This window comes from Aplysia californica, unplaced genomic scaffold (assembly GCF_000002075.1).
Source record: "Aplysia californica isolate F4 #8 unplaced genomic scaffold, AplCal3.0 scaffold01144, whole genome shotgun sequence".
In the NCBI taxonomy this organism is placed as follows: domain Eukaryota; kingdom Metazoa; phylum Mollusca; class Gastropoda; order Aplysiida; family Aplysiidae; genus Aplysia; species Aplysia californica.
In genome coordinates, this window is record NW_004798414.1 from 36,781 (window position 1) to 62,131 (window position 25,351).

A 25,351-nucleotide genomic window follows, 5' to 3' on the forward strand; every position below is an offset into this window, starting at 1 on the left:
GTGTACGAACTTCAACGTCCACATATCATTAGTTTGCCCTATTTTCTGATTGGTTGCCGAGTTTCATTCGGATTGGTTCGGAAATAGAGCAGACCGAGGTTGACAAAGTTAGTCACCTACGCTTCGGCCGGGTCCGCAAAATCGCCCGTAAACGGGGACCAAATTTTCGCCTCGCGGAAAAGCCCGATTGGCATTGCTAAGTTGTCACTGGTATTGGCGTACGATGGGGAACAGGGTTATTACCACCGGACGCTACCAGCGTCAGATGGGGTTTAAAGAGTTAATGTACACTTGTGAAAGCAGTAAATTATGTACTTGGGCCTGGGCCTAAAAGCAATTGATTTGCCAAATTGGTTTTCCACCTGAAAAATTCGAACACAAAGTAAAGAGATAAAATCCTACCGTAAAGAATATACAAACTGAATGAGCCTCTGAGTCTATTTTTATTATTAAATAAGCTTTTTTTTTTTGTGAGTGTGAATCCAGGCTGCTGGGAGGAAGAGCAACCTCATCAACATCATGATTTACAACCCTGAATTAATTAAATTTAAATATTAACTAGCCTGCTTCTGTAATAAAACTCTATTTTGCAGATTGTCTTGCTAATGTTGTCATTATATTTGTTGCCAACAAGCAAACAAAACAAGAGGCAAACGAGGCTTTTAAGGTTCCTTTTGTGAGTATCGTTTAAATCTTTCTATACCTCCAAAGACAACATTTCTTTTGACTTTTCTAGAAATTGTCGTAAGACTGCACGATAGGATTTTAATCTCTTTCAGTTCCAGAATAATTGTTTGCCAAGCACTGGTAGGGTTAGGTAAAATTCAAATATGAATTCAAATGATAACATTTTTTTAAAGTATTGATTATAATTATGGCATTCTTCCAGTTGGAAACATTTTTTTTCAGACTTTGTGGATTCGCGTACTATATAACTTTTTTATTATATAAGGTAAAAATTTGACCCTCAGATTACCCTTTCTCATAACTCTACTGTTTTCTGTTGTTTTCCTGTCTTACTTTCACTTTCTCCTGAAAAATTCACCACAAACATCCTTTTACTTTTAGCCTAATAAATATTTCTTTATTTTTGACTTTTATTACTTCCCTTGTGTGACTACAGCCGATCTCATAGTGGTGCACCATGTTCATTTTGTTCAACAGGGTCTTTTCCAGAAGAGCTGCTGTTGCTCAATACAAACATAGAGTGTTAGTATGAGTATGATAGAGGCAGAGGCCTTGTCACAAAAAGGAAGGGTAGTTAACTTTTATTATATTATAAGTTTGATTAACGCATCCGAGGATGTTTCAGTCAGTTTTATAGTTGGACTGAAAACAATAGAACTGAATAGGCCTAGTTACCATGGAAATCCAAGGGTCGAATCTTACTTTATGAATTACCCATGTCGACTAAGTCTGACAATGACAATGTTCCTGGTCTGGAAAATTGCCCTGTCACTGACCATCTCTGATTTTTCTTTTGTCCGATATCATTTTATTCACTCTAAATTCTCAGATCGTGGTTGGGTACAGAATAAATCTTGACGAAAGAAATTAAGTTTATTCATTATGGTAGTTTCTCATATTATTTGTGAAATCATCATGTACAGTTCAGTATCAATTTCTAAGAAAATCTAGATATATATCTAGATTCTAGATTCTAGAGATTCTAACTTCAAACTCTGTGTGCAATTTTCCTTGACTTGAAATGAACTGTTGTAGGTCTTCTACTGCACTCAACCATTATTACGCCAACAACAATATGTGAATAAACTCAATTTCCTTAAGCTCCCCTTTATACTTGGCTATTACACCGACCATCTGCTGACTTGGAGTGAATAAAATTAAATCGGCCACAAGAAAAAGGAATGTAACTGGTCAGCGGCTGTATTCTGAATTCTGTGTGTCGGTGAGCAGCAGCAGACTCACTCATCGGATGCCTTCTGTCGTGTTCCATGATTCCAGTGTGTGATCTCCCAATCAATGTGGTTTGTCAGACATAAGGATGTCAGTAAAACTGGCTGCTTTTCCTCTAGACAGCAACATCAGTATCAGTAAAAAATAATAACCGTTCAGATACCAGTAGAAATTGTTGATCGAGCGGTACGACACTACAGTTATTTTCCCTTTTCTCTTCTCCACAACATTGTCAACGATCCCAGCATCCTCTACATTTCCGATTACATTCAGCGTTGATTCAGTTTCGCAGAAGTATCAACTTATTTTTTAAAAACAAAGAACTGATACACTTCATATTGAATGTAATGAGTTGTTATTTAAATATGGATCACTACATCTTAAGATATTATCAACCAAGTCCAGAAAAAAATGTACGTATTCGAAAATATTATAGTTTAGCTCACAGGAGTACAGAAGACTCGATCAAAGAAGTAATCTCAATCCAAAGCCAAAGACAAAGAGGAGTAAACAAAAAGTCAAAGATCTTAGCCCTTCCATCAGCTGGTTTCCTATTCCTATATTAAGAATCTTAATTGATTCATAACCAGTTATCATAAATGATTAATTTGTTTACATTTTGTCCCCTCATTATAATGTCTTATCAAACCGAGGTACTGCATTCGGTCAATCAAAATTAATTAGATGATAAATTGTACAGCGAAAGAAATAAGTACGATGCCTACGTCGGAAAAAGTAAGATGCAAAATATTGAGAACGAAACAATCCACTCGTATTCATTTTCCAATGCTCAGGGTAAGAGGCATGGTCGGCCGCATGTCAATTATTTAGATCCATTATTACTGTAGTTGTAGACTTGTGCAATGTCAGTAATGTTTTTGCATTATTACATAGTTATGTTACTGGCTTTTTCTGGTTGCCTTTATGATACTCAATGAAATCTGAAATTGAATTGCGTTTCATAGTCATAGATATGATGATGGCTCGCCTCTGCCTGGCTGGGCCTGTGAGTCCAGAAGGCCCTAGTCTGCCCTAGAAGAGATTTAATTTAGATATATAATATCTAGATCTATTCTAGTAAAGTCCTAAAGATCTAGATTAGCTTACATGATAGAATTAGAACATGAGTCTGGGCCTTTGGCCTGTGTCACTGTGCCTGTTAAAGTTATACGAGATCTAGATCGAGATCTCTAGATCTATTTACTAATTAAAATTTACTAAAATGTTCGATTCCTTTTGCCATTCTTATTTTGTCTTTTTATATGTTTCCTCAGCAGGGTTAGTTCGGAGGTTCTAAAGTCAGTGCATGGTGCCACTGGTGAAGATGATGTATACAAGCCGAGGTAAGGAGGGGCATGAGCCACACCCGGCATAATTTTTTCTAATAATTTGGGTAACTGAGATGCTGACAAGTATCAAGTATCAGAATAGTCTTTGAAGGGAGGAGTGAAGAAGAATGCTGTAAAAGATGAATTATTATTTGACTTGTCATGAATATTGTGTTACTTGGCTTGAAAATTCGAACTCTTTTTATTGAATTGTTAGATTTAGAAAATGAAAAGAACCAATTATGGAAGAGATAGATTCTTAAGTCTTAAGTATGTGAAAAGTTTTGATTCACAAAGGAGACATTAAAAGTGGGTAGAGAGAAGTGTTGTTTTTCTGTCCCGTTTATTGATCCAGAGTTAACTGTCAATGTGTTTAACTTTTTCCCAGCATTAATATGGCCATTATTGTTTTGATGTGCTTCTCTTTCCTCAAACAAACAAAATTGTTTTGCCCACAGACCGAGCATTGCTGCTACAAGCGCTCCACAAATCTGGCTGCAATCTCTTGGAGAATTTGAACAGCACAGAGGTATGTCCTTGACCTGTTCCTTTATTTCTTGGGCTGAAGAACTCGGTTTGGGGAGGGGGGGGGGGCTTGTGACTTACGTTGATTTACAATTCATTGTTTATTTATTTTAATCGAAGTGGCTTAAGTACGGCTAGACTGAGAGTCTAGCCGTACTTAAGTACGGCTAGACTGCCAGTCTAGCCGTACTTAGATCTAGGTTTGGCCCTATCGACTCAAGCCTGTTAAGTACACAGGTCTCATTAGATCTAGATCTAGTAATTATTCAGGTTCAAATACATGCAAGTCAGTAAGGCACCTTTTGGTTTTGTCTGAAATACAAATACTTTAGGCATTGCAAACTAAAAATTTCATTTACAATTCAGCCATCAATATTAAGTACGGCTAGCCTGACAGTCTAGCCGTCCTTAAGTACGGCTAGCCTGGCTGTCTACCCGTACTTAAGTACGGCTAGACAAGAAGTCTAGCCGTACTTATCTTAGGCCCTATTAACATTAGAAAACAGGAGGTTTAAAATACATGCACTGTCATTAAGGCACCTGGTTTCGTCTCAAATACACAAATACTTTAGGTACTGAACACTAAAAATGTATATTTACAATTCAGTAGGCCTATTCTTTGTAAATGGTCAGTCTAGCCATCATATTAAGAATAAGTACGGCTAGACTGCCAGTCTAGCCGTCGGCAGTCTAGCCGTCATTAAGTACGGCTAGCCTCTTCCTATTTTTATATTGCGTAGTATCTCAATTATGCCTGTTAAACCAACATGTTTCTTTTAATAAAACCCTATCCGTACTTCGTGTTTTACTATCGTATCCCCGTACGTCGTGGGGAACTCTGTGCCACCACTTTTAAAGAGGAAATTAACTCGTTAATCCGATCCGTACGCTTTGCATTGCAGGCTGTCAAAATGATTTTTTGAGAAATACTTCGCACTAGAAGTATTCTAAAATGTGAAGAATACAACCCCGGGATTTCAAAATAACCCCAGGGCGTACAGATAGGGTTAAGGACAATTCTTTTCAGATGATAATTCCACCAGGAAATTTGCCATAAATGAATGTATCAAATAAAGTTGATTCTGCTCTAACGAACATCTGACATCTGTATAAGAGGACCGCCTGTCTAGGATGAACACTTTTCTACTCGACAATGGGTCGTCCTCTTGGACAGATTCGACTGTATGGCAAAATGTTCTGTTCGTAAAGCTAAAATGTTCGTTTTTAAGGACAAGCGGGACTAACCCAGATTTCGGGGGTTTCCAGAAACCTTGACCTACACCAAAAGAGGGCATTGCCCTTCCTATATATGAGAAATTTGGCTTCATTGGTGTGTATATTTGTTTGGTTTTATGGGAAAAACTCCTTATCTTTTAAAAGAAACTGAGCAATGGGCAAAAACTTTACCTTCGATTTTCTCAGAACAGCATTTTTCGGGATAGCCCCCTTGTGCTTAAAAGCGACCAAATTTGACCATTTGACCTTCTTTCTGGTTTTTTAAGCATCTTTTAACTCATCTGAAGTCAGATCGTGATTTCTCCTTTGTCGTGTTGTACTTTTTACCAAAGTTCAAAGTCACTCTCGTAATGTATTTTTATTTTGAGGTATTAAGGGGATCCACTGGTCAGATCAGTAAAAATTTTGAAAAAATATCAGTTTTCGGATTTTGAAGTATCTTAATAGATATCAATATCAAGGATCCATCTTTAGAAGCCTGATTCCTTATCAAACTTGGAAATAGCTGGAAAATGCATTTGAGAGAGGTAGTAATGTAGGAAAATCTTCACCAAAAATTATCTCTCTTTGCAGTTTTCTCAGAATTGTTTATCTGACCAGGTAGCAACATTTTTTGAGCAGATCTCAGAAAGTTACTGTCAGAAGTGTTTCAAATTTGGACACAATCTTTTATACTCATTTCTCTATAACCTTACAGGAGCATTTTTGCTGTTTATGGAACAAATTTTGAGTTTTAGGCCTTTTTTATTTTACAAAATCTTAAAATATTGGAGACCTGAATGTAGTGCATAATAAAGAGTGTAAGGCTCACAAGTCCGTACAGAAAATTCAAATTTGGCTCTGTAAGGTTGTTCTACATACCAACAGTATTCACCATGCCAAATATTAGGCTTCTATCTTGATGAGTGTTGATGATTGACAAAATATAAAATTGGTTTTAAAAATGCTGAATCAATCCTTTATTTTTGATGGCTTGAGATTATTATGGCTAAAATCTTGAATTTTTTTGCTTGGTACCCTTTTTTGTACCATGTCACCGCCTTTGATGCAGAAAAGCCAGCGTTAGACCAAAAACTATAGCATTTGGGTGTTGACCATAGCTACACCCCCTTAATTGGTGTTGCTGTACCCATCATTCATCTGGCTACTGGAATTTTTTCTCTCACAGAGTCAAAGAAAAGCCTCTATCCTGCCCACAGTAAGGTTTCTCAATTCCCTTGTGCCCCTCACCACTCATCTTGATGGCTTGAAAAATTTGGTCCAGCTCTTCATCGGGTAAGAGATTGTTGTCAGCTGATGTCATGATTAATTGAGTAATCGACAACACATCCTCTATCGTTCTTGCCTTGTGCACACCAAGAATAGGTTGTTGTAATTGATTGGTATACCTTGTATCATGTTGTATTATATATGTGATGGTCTTGATGATTCCTGCCACTTAGAAGCACTTGGGAGAATAGGCATATTGTTTATTACACATTTTTGCTACTATAAATTTGTCTTTTGCAATTGATTTTGACATCAGCTTGACTTATATTTATGTATAAAAAGGAATTTATTTACCACTACTGTGAAAAAGACTGTCCTATCCATGCTGTTGTAGCAAAAGCCAGCTCTATTGTGTGTGACTTGCCATTTACTATTGTGGGCTATAAGCCTTATAGACTTTCTCAATAACGTATCATAATTTTTTCATTTATTGCTTATTCTATGCTTTTAATCTTTCTCCAGTAAGGAGAAAAGTGTGGGTTTCTGATAATTAATGATGATTTACAAACCCGAACACTTTCATTGCCAGACCTGTCGGGTACTTTGATAAAAATCCCTGATCGGATTCTGCTTCAATCGATTATAAGCGACTCGTGAATGACATGAAGCGACTTGGTAAATGACATTAAAATACGCCTTTCTTTCTTTTTCTATTTTTGTTTTTTGGGGGGGGTTTTGTTTTGCGTGTATTTGCTATGCTTATTTATTTACCAGTCTCTGTTTTGTTACGTAACTTAGCTCCTTGGGGTTTTTTTTTTTGGGGGGGGGGTTGGAAGGATACTATCCTATCACAGGAAAACTCCTATTTTTGGTCATGGAGTGGTTGGCAGGTCAGCATTGCAACAGAGGTTTCTTTTTTGTTCATTAATATACAGTTACTTTGTTCTCATTTTACTATGTACTTAGCTATTATGCTTCAAAATAAATATAATGACAGCTTTTATTTGTTCTTTTCAAATGCTGTTCTCCTCAGGAAGATATCTAGTCAAGTGGAAGCAATTGCAGAGGATGCAAAGTTGTGAGTTTTTCTGGCAATAGTAGATGGGTCCCGAAAAATATATCTGTAGGGCTCCATACTTCAAATTTATTTCCTATTTCAGGTAGATTTATGGTCAACTTTAGATAGTTTGACCAAAAATTAGACAGTACAAATACAAAAAAGAAACGAAAGACGAACATTACCCCAATATTGGTAGATCTCTTCACAGTGAAAGATTAGAAATAGACAGTCAGTCAGCCTGCATATAAATAAAGTAGAGGAAATTAAATAAGATGTGTACACTGAGTTTGAATTTTAGAATTCTTGTTTGTGTAATAAATGTGAAATATGCCCAGAGAGCATACAATACTGTCCCCGGGGTTTTATGCACCCTGCATAATTTAGCAAAATTAGATAACTTTTTGCTCAATTTTTTATTATTTTCCTTTAACATTCTTTGTTAAAATTAACAGAATCGCATAATTTCATATTCTTGGACTCAGTTTGTATAATTTCAAAATTTTTCTTTCATTAAACGACAGGGACAGACAAGAGAAGTTGACGTCTTGGGTTCTTCCCTCCCTTTGTACTCTTTTATATTACCTGTAAATCTTGTCAACTTTCAATAAGGTTTAGAAATGCAGTGACGACTTTTCTCTTACGTCTAGACACTGGTCAAGAAATCGTTATGTGATTATCAATTGGTTTTTTTCTGTTCATTGTTCAGGGTGTCTGAAGTCCTCTCCCTTGTGCGAGATTTCTGGTCACTTTGTTCAGCACAACAGGTTGCGTTGTCAAATGAGGTACAGTTTTCCTTTTTGTGTATGGATGTAGAAAGAGCATGTAACATGTAGTAAAATGTGCTGTCATGCTTCTTTTTTTTTTTAGTGTGTTTTGTGCTTGAATTGTTGCATAAATAAAGATCAGATTGAATACTTGCAGTTGAAGAATGCTACATTGATGTGAAGATGTTCGTTTTATTAAGGAAAAGAAAACAATTCTTTGAACCTTGGTCTGTGCATGCAGTGTTCCCCGCAGTAAGAACACTGCCTCTAACTTCATTTGAAAAATTAAATCGATTAATACGGAAAGCATGCAAAATTTCAACATATACACATTCCCTTACTTGGATGAATTGTACATTACAGCTTGTACTAAAAAAATTAATTCCATCTTTTTGGACAATAAACATCCCTTGTTCCCTCAAATTAAAGGAATCAGTCAGAAGTAAAAGACAGAGGCGTCTGATCTGTAACAAAGAAAGATTCTGCTGAAGGTCATTTTTACCATCATCCATCAAAATTCTTCCATCTTAAACCATCTTTTTACAAGTATTCATATGACTAGAGCATATGTCATAATAACATTTAGTTACAGTCAGAATACTGAGTATGTATCTAGCTTAAGATTATTCTTGTTTATATTACCTTTCAATTATAATATGCATGTGGCTGTAAGCCTGCGTGTGTGTGCATGTTGGTGTGAGTGTATGTGTGTACATGGTAAAACACCAAACCAATGTGCCAGGATCTGAACAATAAAGGTGTATCTTATCTTATCTCTCATCTTATCCCTTAACTTATCTAGTTTGTGGGTGGTTGGCGGGTGCTCTGGTGTGGTTTGCTTCTCTCTCCCCTCCTTCTTATTTGTGTTAGTTACTCTCTTGTATAACCTCTAATCTTCGGCACTTATATGACCTTATTGTGTTGCAAGTGCTGTAAAACTCTTACTAAAACTAAAACTCCTCTCCGTTGACAGGCATTTCCTGTTAGGTACGACTCTCACATGATTGGCCTGCTACCTTCGCTGGCTTCAGTCTATGTGGATCTCTTCGTCACAGTTCATGGGTAAGTACTTTTTTTTTTTTTATTAATAAATTACACTTTTATTTGTCCTGGAAGGGCACTTTGGTTTACAATGGCAAACATACATTTAGATCTACATACATAAATACACAATATTACACAAAATACAGAACGGTTTACAACCATGCCATTGTCGGTCGCCACTGAGCAGCACCCTTTATTTATTTTGAGCTAGGATTGTCGTGTCTTGCTCAAGGACACACCCCAGTGACCACCCATCTGATCCCCGTGTCACCGACACTTGCTTGACATTACTTGAGTCGGAACTCACTACCCACTTAGCCACTGGAGCCCCCAGATAGAGAGAGATAATAACCATTGTGAAATTGGTTTAGGACACTGCTAGCCAGATTTGTTATTATACCTAGTGCCCATTGTGGGATCAGTTTTCTAATACAAACCGATCGGCAGTCGCACATCTCGTGGCCTTGAAAACAAACATGTCTGTTTTTTAGGCAACGACGAGGGCGATCGGTTTGTGCCACGATGGTCGGTCGCTGTGTGCCCTCTATGTGGCTAGCCCTGCGTACCAAACCGGTCCGAACCGAAACCAATGGTGCTAATGGGCACTGGATATTATTATGAAATTCTGGTGACTGTCTCTGTGCGCTTGTGTCTGCTGTTTCTTTCTCCTGTTATAGCTCTGCAGTGATACTTTTCTCATATTGTAGAGCTTGAATGGGGTCAGTTCACATAAAGAGGTGATGTGTGTGAAGATTTCAGTTTTCAGAAATTTTTGCTTATCATCACTAAATGAAGTTGGGGAACATTGATTATCATGGCTGAAAATAATAGATGAACATACTTAATCATGGCTGAAATAAGTAGAGGAACATAGTGTACCAATCTGATGCAGATTCTTGGTTGAGGCTAAATGTGTGGGTGGTCGGTTGGTGCTATGGTGTGGTTTACTCCTTGTTTCAGACATCTATTGTCCTTATCTCGAATCCTTTTTTTCATATGTTCCTCTCAAGTAACACCTCTAATCTTCGGCGCTTGTATGACTTGTGTGTTGCAAATGCCATGAAACTCTCACTAACATGTTACTTCATTCTCTGTGTCATAGCGGCAGCGGCGGCGACAGTGTGGTCAAGTCGTCCAAGCGGCTCTGCAGCTGGCTGTTGTTTGACCTGAATGACCGCTGCCTGAAAACTGCCCTGCTGGAGGCGACGCAGTGCAATGCCAGCGGAGCCCTGCTGTTGCTGCCGGTGTTGAGGTAAGAGCATTTTGGTTTTGATTGACTAATACTGGAACTTGGCAATGACTTACTACAGTGGTGTCCATATAACAGCAACCCCAGATAAATGCAACTTCCACATAACAGCAACCTAAGCTTGCGTAGTGGAATTTTTCCAATGTATTAATAACTCCCTTTAACAGCAACATTTTTCCTCGAACAGTAACCTTCATTGGTATAAAATGTCTGGTTTGAAAGAACTTCCTGGCAAAGATTTTCGTAGGCTACTTTTTTGTAAGCCTTCTACTAAGTTCTACCTGAGTCTAAAGACTGTAGACATCTTTTCAGCAGAGGCAAACTTTATATGAGCAAATAAACCTTCTGTCAGAGAAAGTATGAAAATTCAAAAATCATCATCACTGACTAAACAATTCCCCTTTTTCTTGTTTTGTTTTTCTAGAAGCATAACAATTGGCACCATGTCAACACATTTTTACGTAACCTTCAAATATTGGCACGAAAACCAGGACATGGAACGGGTAAAAAAGTAAAGAATATAAGCAACCACTGTTGATGGTACTTCGGGAGATATTGAATGGTCGCGTGAGCCTATTGGAGGTACAAGCTGAGATGTCACTTTTTAGCATAAAAACTGCCAGTGGTATAATAATAATACATGACATTTATATATATCCCTCAACCTCGATTAAAGTACACAGGCTCTGAGCACTTTACAAGACAGTACAATGTACAACAGTAACATAAAACGTTGGGTTCTGACTAAAAGAAAATCACCCCAAATATTCATCTTATTAATTTAAAAACAAATGACGTCAGCTGACATTTGAATGATTCAAAAGATTTTATCTCCCTTAAAGTACTTGGCAAAGCATTCCAGATCTTGGGGCCTTGACATTCAAATGCCCTTTCACATATTGTTTTAAGTTTCATAGTTGGTAAAAAAAATTTCTTTTTGTCAGATGATGATCTTAAACTGCGAGTTGGAATTTACAGTCTCAACAGATTTGATAAATATGATGGCGCATTATCATTTAAACATTTGTGACATAGGGTGGCTAACTTGTACACAATTCTTTTCTCAACAGGAAGCCAATGCAATATTCGTAAGAGAGGTTTAGCAGAGTCTCGCTTTCTTTTCCGTACGTGCACATGGTTCCTGCTGCCTCCTTGAATTCAAAGAGTCCTTGAAAACTCCTTGAATTTGCATTCAAGGAAAAATTACCTTGAAAACTCCTTGAATTTGAGGGACCTCCTTAAATTGAAAACTCCTTGAATTTTGCCAGATTGGACATAAAGAGTTTTTGTTGGAAAATCGAAACTACGGTTACTTTCGGACAAGTGTATGCCTATGGGAAATAGGCTTTTGGCATGAATTTCTTGACCAAATCTCCTTGAATTAAAAAAAAAATATTCTTTGATACCTCCTTGAATTTGGTGGGAAGTTCATGGCAGGAACCCTTGTGTATGCCTATCGGAAATAGGTTTTCGGCATTAATTTCTTGACCACATCTCCTTCAATTTTAATAATTTTTCCTTGAAATCTTCTTGAATTTGGTGGGAAGTTCATGGCAGGAACCCTTGTGTAGGCCTATCGGAAATAGGCTTTCGGCATTAATTTCTTGACCAAATCTCCTTCAATTTTAATAATTTTTCCTTGAAATCTTCTTGAATTTGGTGGGAAATTCATGGCAGGAACACTGCATGCGGCATTGTTTTGGACAGTTTGAAGTCCTGGAAGGAATGTTTGTTTTTGTCATGATAATTTTTTGGTGGATTCCCCCCCCCCCCTCTGACAGGAAGTTGCTCCTGCGGCCCCCAAGTGGAGACTGCGTCTTGGATTACCTGCTGCACATGGTGGTTCTGCGACGCTGGAGTCTTGTGTCGGCCGACTTGTCCGATGTCGTGCAGGTTTGTCCACCGTCCATCCAAAGTCGCGGCTAGCTAGATCAGTTGTTGAGATGTTGATAGGTTAGGTTAATTTTTTTAAGGTTTGAACCTCTCGGAAATGTTTGCTTTTTTTTGTTGTTGTTTTTTTGTCTTCTTGCCTCACATGCTTGGTGTCAAAATGTTGTTTTTGTTTGTGGGTGGTTGGCGGGTGATCTGGTGTGGTTTGCTCCTTCTTTCCTATCAAACATCTATTGTCCTTATCTCCCCTTATTCTTTTTTATTTTTGTTACTCTTTTGTAACACCTCTAATCTTCTGGCGCTCATTTGACCTTAGGCAGTTGCGAGTGCTGTAAAATCTCTACTAAAACTTACCCTGATATACTTTGCTGAATCTGTTTGTATTGTGAAATGTTCACCACACAGTTTTTCCACAAGGCCTCTTGAAGGATTGTACTGAGTATAGTGAAATATCAATTATTTTTTTATCAAGAATATGTTGTTCTTTGACCATAACAGCACACACGCGCGCGCGCACACACACACAACACTCCTACTCAATAGTACAAGGGTTTTTGTACATGTGCAATCATACACTCATTCATCCACATACACACACAAGTATGTACACCAGGTGATAAGCTCTGGGTTCTGTACTCTCTCTCTCTGTCTCTCTCTTTCACTCTCTCTCTCTCTGTCTCTCTCTCTCTGTCTGTCTGTCTCTCTCTCTCTCTCTGTCTGTCTCTCTCTCTCTCTCTCTCTGTCTGTCTCTCTCTTTTTCTCTCTCTCTCTCTCTCTCTCTCTCTCTCTCTCTCTCTCTCTCTCTCTCTGTGGGTGGTTGGCCGGTGCTCTGGTGTGGTTTGCTTCTTCTTTCCTATCAAACGTCTATCGTCCATATCTCCCATCCTTCTTTTTTGTGTTTGTTACTCTCTTGTAACACCTCTGATCTTCGGCACTTAGATGACCTTATTGTGTTGCAAGTGCCGTAAAACACTTACTAAAAACCACCTCTCTCTCTCTCTCACACAGGCCAATTTGAATGTGCGAGCTCCCCAGAGGTTTGTGGGCTGGCTGTCACAACTGTGGCCCGAGGCCAAGGATCACTTCCCTCTGGACAAAAGCTTGAAGGGAAGAAGAGTGTCGGAGCTGCTACTGTCGCTCAGTACGGAGGCTGTTTGTGAGCTTATTGAGGTATGACACACACACACACACCCCCCTTCCTTTAAAAAAAATAATAAGATTCTCTCACTCACAGCTGTGTCACTGACTGACAATGGCTTTTGATTTTACGCTTCCTTAAACTGTCCAGATTGTAGTCAGAACATTTGAAGTAGGTGGTTGGCGGGTGCTCTGGTGTGGTTTGCTTCTTCTTTCCTATCGAACATCTATCGTCCTGATCTCCCCTCCTTCTTTTATGTTTGTTACTCTCTTGTAACACCTCTAATCTTCCGCACTTAAATGACCTTATTGTGTTGCAAGTGCCGTAAAACTCTTACTAAAACTAAAACTGAACATTTGATGTGTTTGCATCATGACTACATTTTCCTCACGTTGATGAGAGATTTTGCTGAAATTGCTCCTCCCTTCTGCAATAATCTGTTATGACTGTTTCTCATTCACTCATTCAGAGTTACAAAGTCACTTCCTTTGTATGTATGTATGTATAGTATAAGGTTTTATGGCACTCGCAACTGCTAAGGTCATATGAGCGCGCTCTGTCAATGCTTATGCAAAATTACTCAAATTAATATTGCAGGTGCCAAATTCAAATGGTTTCAATCACTTTTTTTCCAGAACGAAAACATTCGTTGCTAATGATGATGATAATAATAGCCTGACCGTCAGTGTCTGACGATGACCATTCATTGCTGATGTTTGTGTTTTGGCCAGGTGTTTGCCCAGTGCCTGGGCTCGCGGCAGCAAGACGTGGAGGATGCACCCGAGGCCTCGCAGTCTACCGCCCAGAGCAGTGACGCGGCGCCGCTGTTTGTGATTGACACACACGGCACTTCTCAACAGGACAAGGTAATGTGCAGGGGTCTCAATATTCCCCTATTTAACGGATTTCCGCTACCGCGATTTCCTCCGCTAATCTCCACTACCGCTATAGCGAGCCAATCAGAAAATATTTAATGATAAATGAGTGTCTTGCGAAAATGGTCTTATGTCACTATCGCGCAGAAAGTTCCTCCTTTTTTAACATTCTGAGTTGAGAGCCATGAATGTGGCTCCGCTAGCGTGGTGCTCACGTCTCCTTCGATAAGTCGCTGCCCTTGAATTACAGAAGTTGTATCTTGCTCAGTACCAACTTTTGAGAAATTTGATGTTAACACATGACACCCTAAGGACCTGGACGGGAAGTCCATTGTTAGATCCTAAGCAAGGGGAAAGAACCCACCTCCCGTGAATACTAGCCTTTAAAAAACACATTTTAAAAATACTAAACAAATTCCAAAAATCCTGAAAAAATAAAAGTTAAAAAGAAAACTGAATGTAGTTTCAGAAAAATATAACTTTATGTATGCTCAAACTGTTGGAAATGTTCCAACTTTAGTTCAATCGGGGTGTCCGACCCGTCACTCTCACTCTAAGCCTCGCGGTCGGGCCCTAGATCTAAATTCTAGATTTTCTGTGTCTGATCAATCTGAATCGCCCCAAACTCTTGCTACAACGTTTTCATCAAAATATGAGCCATCTGATTTGTCATATTTTGGTATCAAACGAAAGAAGAAACTTTTTGCTATAACTATGCAAGTCAAAATCCCGGCCCCAGGGTCTCGTCAAGGCGACACTTCGTTTCTAAAGACGTTCGGTAGGCGCGGGCGAGTCAGGGTGGAACGCGTAAGGGAATTCGCGGGCGAGTTAGGCTGTAATGTGTTAAAAATCTCCAGTTTCACAACATGTCAAGCTTTTTGTTATGCTTCAAGGAGGAAAAACATAACAAGAAAAAGAAAATTTGTTTAGTTGGTGATGATGGTGGTGGTGGGTGGTTTACGGGTGCTCTGGTGTGGTTTGCTCCTTCTTTCCTATCAAACATCTATCATCCTTATCTCCCCTCCTTCTTTTTTATGTGTAAGTTACTCTCTTGTAACACACCTATTCTTCGGCACTTATATGACCTTATTGTGTTGCAAGTGCTGTAAAACTCTTACTAAAGCTAAATAACTGATGATGATGGTGTTAACGATGATGATGTTCTAATTTTGGAAATAATGTGCATGTTATTCTTAGTGTTAAATGAATTTCACTTTTTGTTTGGCGCTTACTTTAGTGGTCACTTCTGTTCAAAGCTTTCTACTTCACAGGGTGGGTCGTTGGCGGGTGCTCTGGTGTGGTTTGTTTCTTCTTTCCTATCCAGCATCTATCATCTTTTTCTCCCCTCCTTGTTTTTGTGTGTTTGTTACTCTCTTGTAACGGCACTTATATGACCTTATTTTGTTGCAAGTTCCGTAAAACTCTTTCTAAAACTAACTTCACAGTCTACTAACCTTTCCTCATTCATTTGTTTGTTTGAGGTTGTTTGTTCTTTTGTTTTGATTTTTTAATATTTTTTTCAGGAAATCCTGTCAGATGATCCACCGGCAAAGAAACGTAGAAAGACTGCACCGCCGTCCGTGGATGATGCTAATTTGGGAAAGGGAGAACAAATGGAGGAAAAAACGGGTAGTGTGAAGAAAAAGAAGAAAAGATCACTTGTCGTGGAGGAAATGGAACAAGATCTCACGTTGGAACGGAGCGCTAAGAAAAAAGCGGTTCAATCCGAATCTGCAGGGAGTACGGGAAAGACAGCAGTGACTTCACTCGGCTATGTGGACAGATCAGCTGATAGCAAACAGCTTGTTTCGTCTGTCGAGGAAAGAGAAGAGGAAAAACAGAATGGAGATGAGGAAATGAGAAGTGACAGCAGAGAGAGGGAAGGAAGGAAAAAGACTCCTCAAAGGAAGAAACGAAAGAGCAGTGGAATGGACAAACAACATTCCGATGTGCCAGGACTCAAAGACTCAATGGTATTGTCGGGAGAAGGATCTAGTGGCCTGGAGTTGGAAGTATCAGCCAATGAAGGACTCGTAGGCTCGTCAGAGTTTGTGGACAGAGGCAGTTCAGCCGCTCCCGGTGAGGGGAGTCATTTCTCCCCGTCAAAAGGACAGAGAGGGGCATTGGTGACCGCGACGGGCGGTGTCGGGGGAGGAGAAAGTGTGAAGACCTCCGAGAGATCTGATGTGAAGACCTCCGTCAGATCTGGTGAGTCGCCAGTGATCAAAGGAAAGAAGTCCTTGAAACAGAAATCTGTCAAAAACAGTGGAGACATGGGTTCTTGTGAGGAAGGGATGGATGAAGATGTGGGCTCGAAAAGTGAGGAGAACTCTGTGCCAGATGGAACGAGGGCTGGAGAATCAGGTGAAAATGTGACACGTGACCTGGTAGCAAGCGAACCTCGGACGGTGGTAGTCGATGGGATGCAGATGACCGTGTATGAAGACACTGAGCCTGCGTCAGCCTCACCACAGGCTGTCGGAGAGGAGCAGAAAAAGGACGCTTCTCCGTCAAAAACTGGGAAGTCACCAGAGTTAACATCTCCGTCAAAACCTGGGAAGTCACCGGAGTTAACATCTCCGTCAAAACCTGGGAAGTCACCGGAGTTAACATCTCCGTCAAAACCTGGGAAGTCACCAGAGTTAACATCTCCGTCAAAAACTGGAAAGTCACAAGAGTCAGCGTCTCCGTCAAAAACAGGGAAGTCCCCAGAGTTAGCGCAGAATGCTAGAGAAGTGTCGGCCAATGTTTCATTAAGCAAACGTTCCAAGCGGCAGCGTCGTGCGTCGGAAGGATCCCTGCGTGGTGTTCAGGAAAAGACGAAGGTTGCCTCGGCGGTGGGCTCTGTGAATGGTGAGCAAGAGGAGACAACCGAGGTCAGTGCACAGAAGCAAGAGGGAAAAGTCGAGGAGGCCGAGTCCCCTCCCAAGCTGGTCACGGAAGAGGAAGTTGGCATGGTGCTGTCGGACATACGGAACTCACTGAAGACGCGAGCCGTGAACACCCGACTGCGCTCAAAGTCTGAGAGTGAAGGGGCTGACAGTACCCCGCTGAAGAAAAAGCTTCCTGATGCCAAAAAGAACAAGAAGAGTCTAACGGCGGTGAGACCGTCTCGTGGTTCGTCAAATGCAGAGAAGAGTTCCAAAAATGCACTTTTAGATTGGTTGCGGAAGCCTGTTATAAGTGAAAATGAACCAAGTACAGACAAGGATGAGCACCAAAGTCCCGCCGTCACGCCCAAACAGACGTGTGCAACTGACGAGACTGAAAACACAGACGGAACCAAGTCTATCAGCAAGGAGGCTAAAGCGTCCCGTAAATCGAACCGCTCTACCTCGGAACCCCAGGAGGATGTTGGTGTTCCTGAGAACATGCCATCAGCAGTCTCGCCCCGGGCTGGGAGTGTGCCCAGCAACAAATCGGAAGCGGCGCCAAGCGATGCTCCGCCTCCTGCTGCTGCTGCGACCCCCGTCTCTGTTTCCACGGCTACTACCAGAGACGCCTTTCCCAAGAGACTGCTCAAAGAGTTTCAGCAGCAAAGTTTGGTCGGTAGTGAGGAGACCGCGGGGTCTGTAGTAACTCCTTCAAGCAGCCAGCAGAGCACAAAGGAACAGAAATCTTCAGAAAAGTCAGCTGCCAAAAAAGGGTCCCAGACTCCTTCAAGAAGTCAAACTCCAAAAGGACAGAAATCTTTAGAAAAGTCAGCTGCCAAAAAAGGGTCCCAGACTCCTTCAAGAAGTCAAACTCCAAAAGGACAGAAATCTTTAGAAAAGTCAGCTGCCAAAAAAGGGTCCCAGACTCCATCTAGCATTCAAACTCCGAAAGAACAAACATCTTCAGAAAAGCCAGCTTCCAAGAAAGGGTCTCAAACTCCATCAAGCAGGCTGACTCCAAAAGAACAGAAATCTCCAGAAAAGCCAGCTGCTAAAAAAGGGTCCCAGACTCCATCAAGCAGTCAAACTCCAAAAGAACAGAAATCTTCAGAAAAGCCTAGTGCCAAAAAGCGGGGCCGGACGTCAGTGAGGAAAGGTTACTATCTCCGAAGTTCATCGCCGAGCAACGGTCAGCAGAAGAGCAACAATGAGGTGAGTTTATGCAGAAGTGAATCAGTGGGATGTTGTCGTTACGTCCAAGAAATTGGGGGGGGGGGGGGGGGGGGCTGGAACTGACCACAAGAAAGTAAAACAGTAATTCAGTAAATAAGTGGGGTGGTTGGTGGGTGCTCTGGTGTGGTTTTGCTTCTTCTTTCCTATGAAACGTCTATCGTCTTTATCTCCCCTCTAGACAGAAGAGTTTGTATGAGAGGCCAAAAAAGAATTTTCATCATTGAAAGATTAGCTAAAGTACATCCCTTTTGTCTTTCTCTGTTTCATTGTGCACTGGTATCTGTCAATGTCTTCTTGTGTCAAATGTATGGAAAAGGGAAACAGAATCTGGTCCTGAAATTCCCCTTCAAAAACTCCTGGCTTAAGAGTTGTTTGTCTAAAGAAATACCAAGGAATGAGTGAGATAGTGTAGTGTCTGGTTGGTAATGTTTTTTTTCCTATGTCTCCTCCATCTGTTTTGTTTTTGTTACTCTCTGTAACTCCTCTAGTCTTGGGCACTTCTATGACCTTATTGTGTTGCATGTGCCGAAAAATGCTAGCTAAAACAGACCTCATTTTAAAAATTGTCTCTTGAAATGTATGCGACAGTTTTCCGCCCACACATTGAAGTGAGATGTGTGAGGTTTTTAGACAGTCGCACAGTAAGTCCAGGTCATTGCTTCACCCATGCTGCTGTTGTTCTGTGTGGTCGCAGAATGTAGCTGTCTGGGATTTGTGGATGACTACATATTATTATGTTTGCTTTCATTTTAAATTTTTTTTTTTTTTAAATCTCTTGTGTAAACTATTTTGATCCTGAATATGGCGCACACTTTTATTAAAAGCCAAAGTGTCACACATGTACTCCCTGTTCAGGGAGGTCGTTGGAGGGTGCAACTGGTAGATCCTACTTCTCCACTTTTCTTTCTGTCTGTCGTGTCTTACTTTTTCCCAGCACTAAATGACCACTAGTGAGTAGATGTGCTTCTCTTTACTCAAACAAACAAACAAGCAAACAATCACTTTTCAGTCAATAACTCCTGTTGTCTTGTGTCAAATGTGTGGAAAAGGGAAACAGGATCTAGTCCTGAAATGCTCCTTCAAAAACTCCTGGCTTAAGAGTTGTTTGTCTTAAGAAATACCAAGGAGTGAGTGAGATAGTGTAATGTCTGGTTGGTAATGTTTTTTCCCTATCTCTCCTCCATCTGTTTTGTTTTTGTTACTCTCTGTAGCTCCTCTAGTCTTGGGCACTTGTATGACCTTATTGTGTTGCATGTGCCGAAAAATGTTTTCTAAAACACACCTCATTTTTTAAATTGTCTGTTGAAATGCAAGCGACAGTTTTCCGCCCGCACATTGAAGTGAGATGTGTGAGGTTTTTAGACAGTCGCACAGTAAGTCCAGGTCATTGCTTCACCCATGCTGCTGTTGTTCTGTGCGGTCGCAGAATGTAGCTGTCTGGGATTTGTGGATGACTACATATGTTTGCTTTCATTTTTAAAAAAAATTTTTTTGATCTCTTGTGTAAACTAATTTGATCCTGAATATGGCGCTCACTTTTGTTAAAAGCCAAAGTGTTGCGTATGTACTCCCTGTTCAGGGAGGTCGTTGGAGGGTGCAACTGGTAGATCCTACTTCTCCACTTTTCTTTCTGTCTGTCTTGTCTTACTTTTTCCCAGCACTAAATGACCACTAGTGAGTAGATGTGCTTCTCTTTACTCAAACAAACAAACAATTCCTTTTCAGTCAATAACTCCTGTTGTCTTGTGTCAAATGTATGGAAAAGGGAAACAGGATCTAGTCCTGAAATTCCCCTTCAAAAACTCCTGGCTTAAGAGTTGTTTGTCTTAAGAAATACCAAGGAGTGAGTGAGATAGTGTAATGTCTGGTTTGTTATGTTTTTTTCCTGTCTCTCCTCCATCTGTTTTGTTTTTGTTACTCTCTGTAACACCTCTAGTCTTGGGCACTTCTATGACCTTATTAGTGTTGCAAGTACTAAATAATGTTTACTAAAACAGATCTCATTTTTAAAATTGTCTGTTGAAATGTATGCGACAGTTTTCCGCCCACACATTGAAGTGAGATGTGTGAGGTTTTTAGACAGTCGCACAGTAAGTCCAGGTCATTGCTTCACCCATGCTGCTGTTGTTCTGCGCGGTCGCAGAATGTAGCTGTCTGGGATTTGTGGATGACTACATATGTTTGCTTTCTTTTTTTTTTTTAACTTCATGTGTAAACTAATTTGATCTTGAATATAGCACACACTCTTATCAACAGCGAGAGTGTCACATATGTACCCTATTATCTGTCAATATGTCCATTTGTCTTATTGCTAAACTCACATGAATCAGATGTTAGGTGTTGGTGAAAACTTTGTTCTGTATCAAGTAATATGTTTTTCAAATGAAAGAAGAGGTGAGCAGAGTAAGCCTGATTCCCTGTTAGGACTTCTCTGTTGACATCTACCCCTTGGCACTCATATGACTTTATGCAGTTGCGAGCACCATAAAAACTCTACTAAAACTAAAACTTAATATCATGTATAAACTAGTTTTGAAATAACCCTTGTCTGTGTAAAGAAATACCAAGGAATGAGAGAGATAGTGTAATGCATGGTTGGTAATGTTTTTTTCCTATGTCTCCTCCATCTGTTTTGTTTTTGTTACTCTCTGTATGACCTTATTGTGTTGCGTGTGCCGAAAAATGCTTACTAAAACAGATCTCATTTTTAAGAATTGTTAGTTGAAATGTATGCGACAGTTTTCCGCCCACACATTGAAGTGAGATGTGTGAGGTTTTTAGACAGTCGCACAGTAAGTCCAGGTCATTGCTTCACCCATGCTGCTGTTGTTCTGCGCGGTCGCAGGATGTAGCTGTCTGGGATTTGTGGATGACTACATATGTTTGCTTTCATTTTTTAAACATTGTTCATGTGTAAACTAATTTGATCTTGAATATAGCACACACTCTTATCAACAGTGAGAGTGTCACATATGTACCTTATTCTTAGTCAATATCTCCATTTGTCTTATTGCCAAACTCACATCAATCAGATGTCAGGTGTTGGTGAAAACTTTGTTCTGTATCAAGTAATATGTTTTTGAAACAGAAGAAGAGTCTCCTCCTCCCTCCCCCCCGGGGCAGTGCTACTGACTGAAGTGTCTTTTAGGCCATTATGTCAGGGGGGATGTTATATTAACATGTTCTTATGCACAGTAGAATTGTAAATGGGCAAATTTAACCGGAAATGTTGATGGATAGTCGGGGCACATATTGTTCAGTAAGTAGATACGGTACTTTTGTGATCAGTTTCTCACTGGTTTCTGTCCTGCGTCTTTGCAGGATGATAAAGCCGTGGGAGCAGAAGATATGGAGTCAGCCACAACCACCAACACGTGAGTTGTGTTGGGGTTTTTTTTGTTGTTGTGGTAATGAGCTCCACTTACATTGTGGGTGGTTGGCGGGTGCTATGGTGTGGTTTGCTTCTTCTTTCCTATCAAACATCTCTCATCTTTATCTCCCCTCCTTCTTTGCTGTGTTTGTTACTCTCTTGTAACATCTCTAGTCTTCGGCACTTATATGATGTTATTGTGTTGCAAGTGCCGTAAAACTCTTACTAAAACTAAAATATTTATGTAGTCAAGCTGCTGTGATTGTTTGTATCACTGCCAGGTCGTCACGCCTATCTTTGTGTTTTTAAACCTTCTCCCCTAATGGGTGATCAATTATTGCTCTGGTGTGGTTTGCTCCTTCTTTCCTATCAAACGTCTTATCATCCTTACCTCTCTTTCTTTTTTTGTAAGTTTGTTACTTTTTTGTAACACTTCTAATCTTCTGCACTTATATGACCTTTTTGTGTTGCAGTGCCTTAAGACTCATCATCATCATCATCTTTCTCACCCTGGATCAGGATATAGGCCACGAACAAACACTTTCCCCCTTTCCTTATCTTGGGCGAGTCGTTTGATGTCACTCCACGTCTTCCCATTTTTCTGTACATCCATTTTCGTGACTCTTCTCCACGTTCCAAGTGGTCTTCTCCTTGATCTTTTACCCTGTGGGTTCCAACCTAACACTTTGCTTGTTATGCAGCTGCTTGAAACTCATACTGAGTTGGCGGGTGCTCTGGTGTGGTTTGCTTCTTCTTTCCTATGAAACATCTATCATCCTTATCTCCCCTTCTTCATTTTTTTGTTTGTTACTCTCTTGTAACACCTCTAATCTTCTGGCGCTTATATGACCTTATGCAGTTGCGAGCGCCGTAAAACCTCTACTAAAACAAACGAACCCCCTTCTCTCAACTTCCCCAGGAAACAAGTGGAGAGGAAACCTGCTCAAAGTAAACGAAAGTCTCCAGCTAACAGACGTGAGTAACAAGTTCCACTTTTGCATAAAATGCGAGAGTACGTTTGTGAGTGTACTGAAACTCAAGTTCCTCTTTTGCATAAAGTGGGAGAGTACATGTGTGTGTGTGTGTGTACTGACACTCAAGTTCCACTTTCGCATAAAATGCGAGAGTACGTGTGTGTGTGTACACTGAAACTCTAGTTCCACTTTTGCATAAAATGTGAGAGTACGTGTGTGTACTGAAACTCAAGTTCCTCTTTTGCATAAAGTGGGAGAGTACGTTAGTGTGTGTACACTGAAACTCAAGTTCCTCTTTTGCATAAAATGTGAGAGTACGTGTGTTTGTGTGTGTGTGTGTACTGACACTCAAGTTCCACTTTTGCATAAAGTGGGAGAGTACGTGTGTGTGTGTACTGAAACTCAAGTTCCTCTTTTGCATAAAGTGGGAGAGTGTGTGTGTGTGTGTGTGTACACTGAAACTCTGGTGTAACAGCTTTAAAACAAAGATGGGATTCCCGGTTCGGGGGGGGGGGGGGGGGTATTATTCATGAAAATCAATCTAAAATATACATGATATTCAACAAACACTTGAATGGGGAGACTCAGATTCCATGAAGAGAAAGAGATGAGAAAGTGGGTGGTTGGCGGGTGCTCTGGTGTGGTGTGCTTCTTCTTTCCTATCAAACATCTATCGTCCTTATCTCCCCCCTTCTTCTTTTTTATGTTTGTTACTCTCTTGTAACACCTCTAATCTGCTGGCGCTCATATGACCTTATGCAGTTGCGAGCACCTTAAAACCTCTACTAAAACTAAAAGATGAGAAAAGAATATCAGTGGAAAGGAGCAATGACTGATAACTTGGTCTGTCCCCGTGGTTTTGTGCTCCAAAAAAAAAAATGAAATTATGCAAATTGAGCCCAAAAATGTGAAATTATCCGATTCTGTTAATTTTTAACAAAGAACGATGAAGGGAAATAATCGGAAATTATATCCAAAAAATGATCACATTTTGCTAAATTATGCGGGGTGCATAAAACCACAGTGATAAGTTGGTAGTGTGGGTAATCTATGTACTGTGGGGAACAGACTGCACGGACAAGGAAAACTCAACATCATGCATAGCTGGTACAATTTGCTGTCCCCGTCATTTTATGCAAGAAAAATTCTGAAATTATGCAAACTGAGCCCAAAAATGGGAAATTATTCGATTCTGTTAATTTTAACAAAGAATGATAACTCGGAACTTCCCCCAATATGTCCCTTGTGTGACTATGCATATGAGACTGTGGAGCATCACCTGTTCCACTGCACAGCCCTAAATGACATCAGAGCTACCCTTCTCCCTCCAAGACCTAACATAGACAACACACTCTTTGGAACATTACAGCAACTGCAGCAGACCTGCACTTATCACTACATGGCATTGGACAGAAGGGCGAGAGCCCAGCTGTTGCTGGATCGATAACAACAACAACAGCAAAGAATGATGAAGGAAAATAATCAGAAATTATGCAATAAATGATCAAATTTTGCTAAATTATGCGGGGTGCATAAAACCGCGGGGACAGGTTGATAGTGTGGGTAATCTATGTACCGTGGGGAACAGACTGCACGGACAAGGAAAACTCAGTCATGCATAGCTTTTACCATTTGACATTCCTTGCAGATATCTATTGAAATTTTTGTGATATCGGTTTTCCCGAATTAATTGTGGATGTGTGGAGCACATTTGTCAATCCCCAACATGTTTGAAGTATCCGTGCCCGACTGTAGGCTACATACATTATAATAATCATAGTCCTGTTCATTAATTATAATTGGTGACTTTTAAGCACAAGGGAGCTATCCTGAAAAATGCTGTTTTGAGAAGATGGAGGACCATATGACCTTTTGGAGTTGCGAGCGCCGTAAAACGCTTACCAAAAGGGTTGGGGGGGGGGCAATGTGTCATTGTGATTTTCCCCATATATATATATAGTCCACCAACGTAATACGACTGTCAGCATTCTTACAATGTCCGTGTGGGTGGTTGGCAGGTGCTCTGGTGTTGTTTGCTTCTTCTTTCCTATCGAACATCTATCGTCCTGATCTCTCCTCCCTTTTTTTTGTTTGTTACTCTCTTGTAACTCATCTAATCTTCGGCACTTATATGACCTTATTGTGTTGCAACACTTCATCATCATCATCTGGTGCCTTGCTGACTGGCGTGGGCGATCATGGACCTCCACTTCACTGTCTTGCATTGCTGCAATGGTGTCTGTTGTCCTTGCTGTTCCTTGCCATGTTGTCATCTTGTCCAGTATCTTTTCCCTCTGTCTGCTTCTGCCTCTCTTTCCATCCAACAGCCTGTTGTTACAATATTCTCCCGTGCTTTTTTCCGCTTACTATAACTAACTAAAAACTAAACATTGTCTGTATTCTTTCTCTCCTCAGGAAAGTCTTTGCGCTCTGCCCCGGCTCCGGTGTAGCAGGACACCAATAACTTGACGGTGCATCTTCACATCGGTTACACGAGTTTAACAGAAATAACTCCTATGTGTGAGGCATCGTGGTGAAATCGACATAAATAACTCATATATGTGAGGCATTGTGGTGATATCGACATAAATGACTCATATAATGTGAGGCATCGTGGTGATTTCAAGTGCTCGTCAAAATAATGAAATTGAAGAAGCCCACATTTT

The 25,351-nt window shown here is 40.3% G+C and overlaps 2 protein-coding genes across 2 annotated transcripts in view; one reads left to right on the top strand and one right to left on the bottom strand.

Annotated features, from left to right (window-relative positions):
- The window catches only part of LOC101847852 (histone-lysine N-methyltransferase SETD1A), a 25,924-nt gene extending 23,194 nt beyond the window's left edge, over positions 1-2,730 (bottom strand). Inside the window, exon 1 of the mRNA XM_013090104.2 lies at positions 1,930-2,730. Coding sequence (XP_012945558.1) covers positions 1,930-1,957 — 28 coding nt within the window. The 5' untranslated portion in view covers positions 1,958-2,730. The remainder of the gene's footprint in view (positions 1-1,929) is intronic.
- Positions 2,731-3,160: 430 nt separating this feature from the next.
- Positions 3,161-25,345, top strand: LOC101846852 (neurofilament heavy polypeptide). The gene is made up of 14 exons (XM_005111889.3): positions 3,161-3,260; positions 3,704-3,774; positions 6,175-6,281; positions 7,249-7,293; positions 7,982-8,057; positions 9,013-9,101; positions 10,186-10,335; positions 12,114-12,225; positions 13,231-13,392; positions 14,092-14,226; positions 15,759-18,320; positions 21,663-21,715; positions 22,631-22,686; positions 25,101-25,345. The coding sequence occupies exons 1-14, from the start codon at positions 3,224-3,226 to the stop codon at positions 25,133-25,135; spliced, it is 3,690 nt and encodes a 1,229-aa protein (XP_005111946.1). The 5' UTR covers positions 3,161-3,223; the 3' UTR covers positions 25,136-25,345.
- Positions 25,346-25,351: the final 6 nt, after the last annotated feature.

What these genes read in the sequence shown, in the direction of transcription:
- LOC101846852 (XM_005111889.3), top strand. Translation starts at nt 3,224, where the DNA reads ATGGTGCCACTGGTGAAGATGATGTATACAAGCCGAG. An exon ending in CTGTTTGTGAGCTTATTGAG is followed by an intron (nt 13,393 to 14,091) that starts GTATGACACACA and finishes TGTTTTGGCCAG; the next exon opens with GTGTTTGCCCAGTGCCTGGG. An exon ending in AGCAGAAGAGCAACAATGAG is followed by an intron (nt 18,321 to 21,662) that starts GTGAGTTTATGC and finishes GCGTCTTTGCAG; the next exon opens with GATGATAAAGCCGTGGGAGC.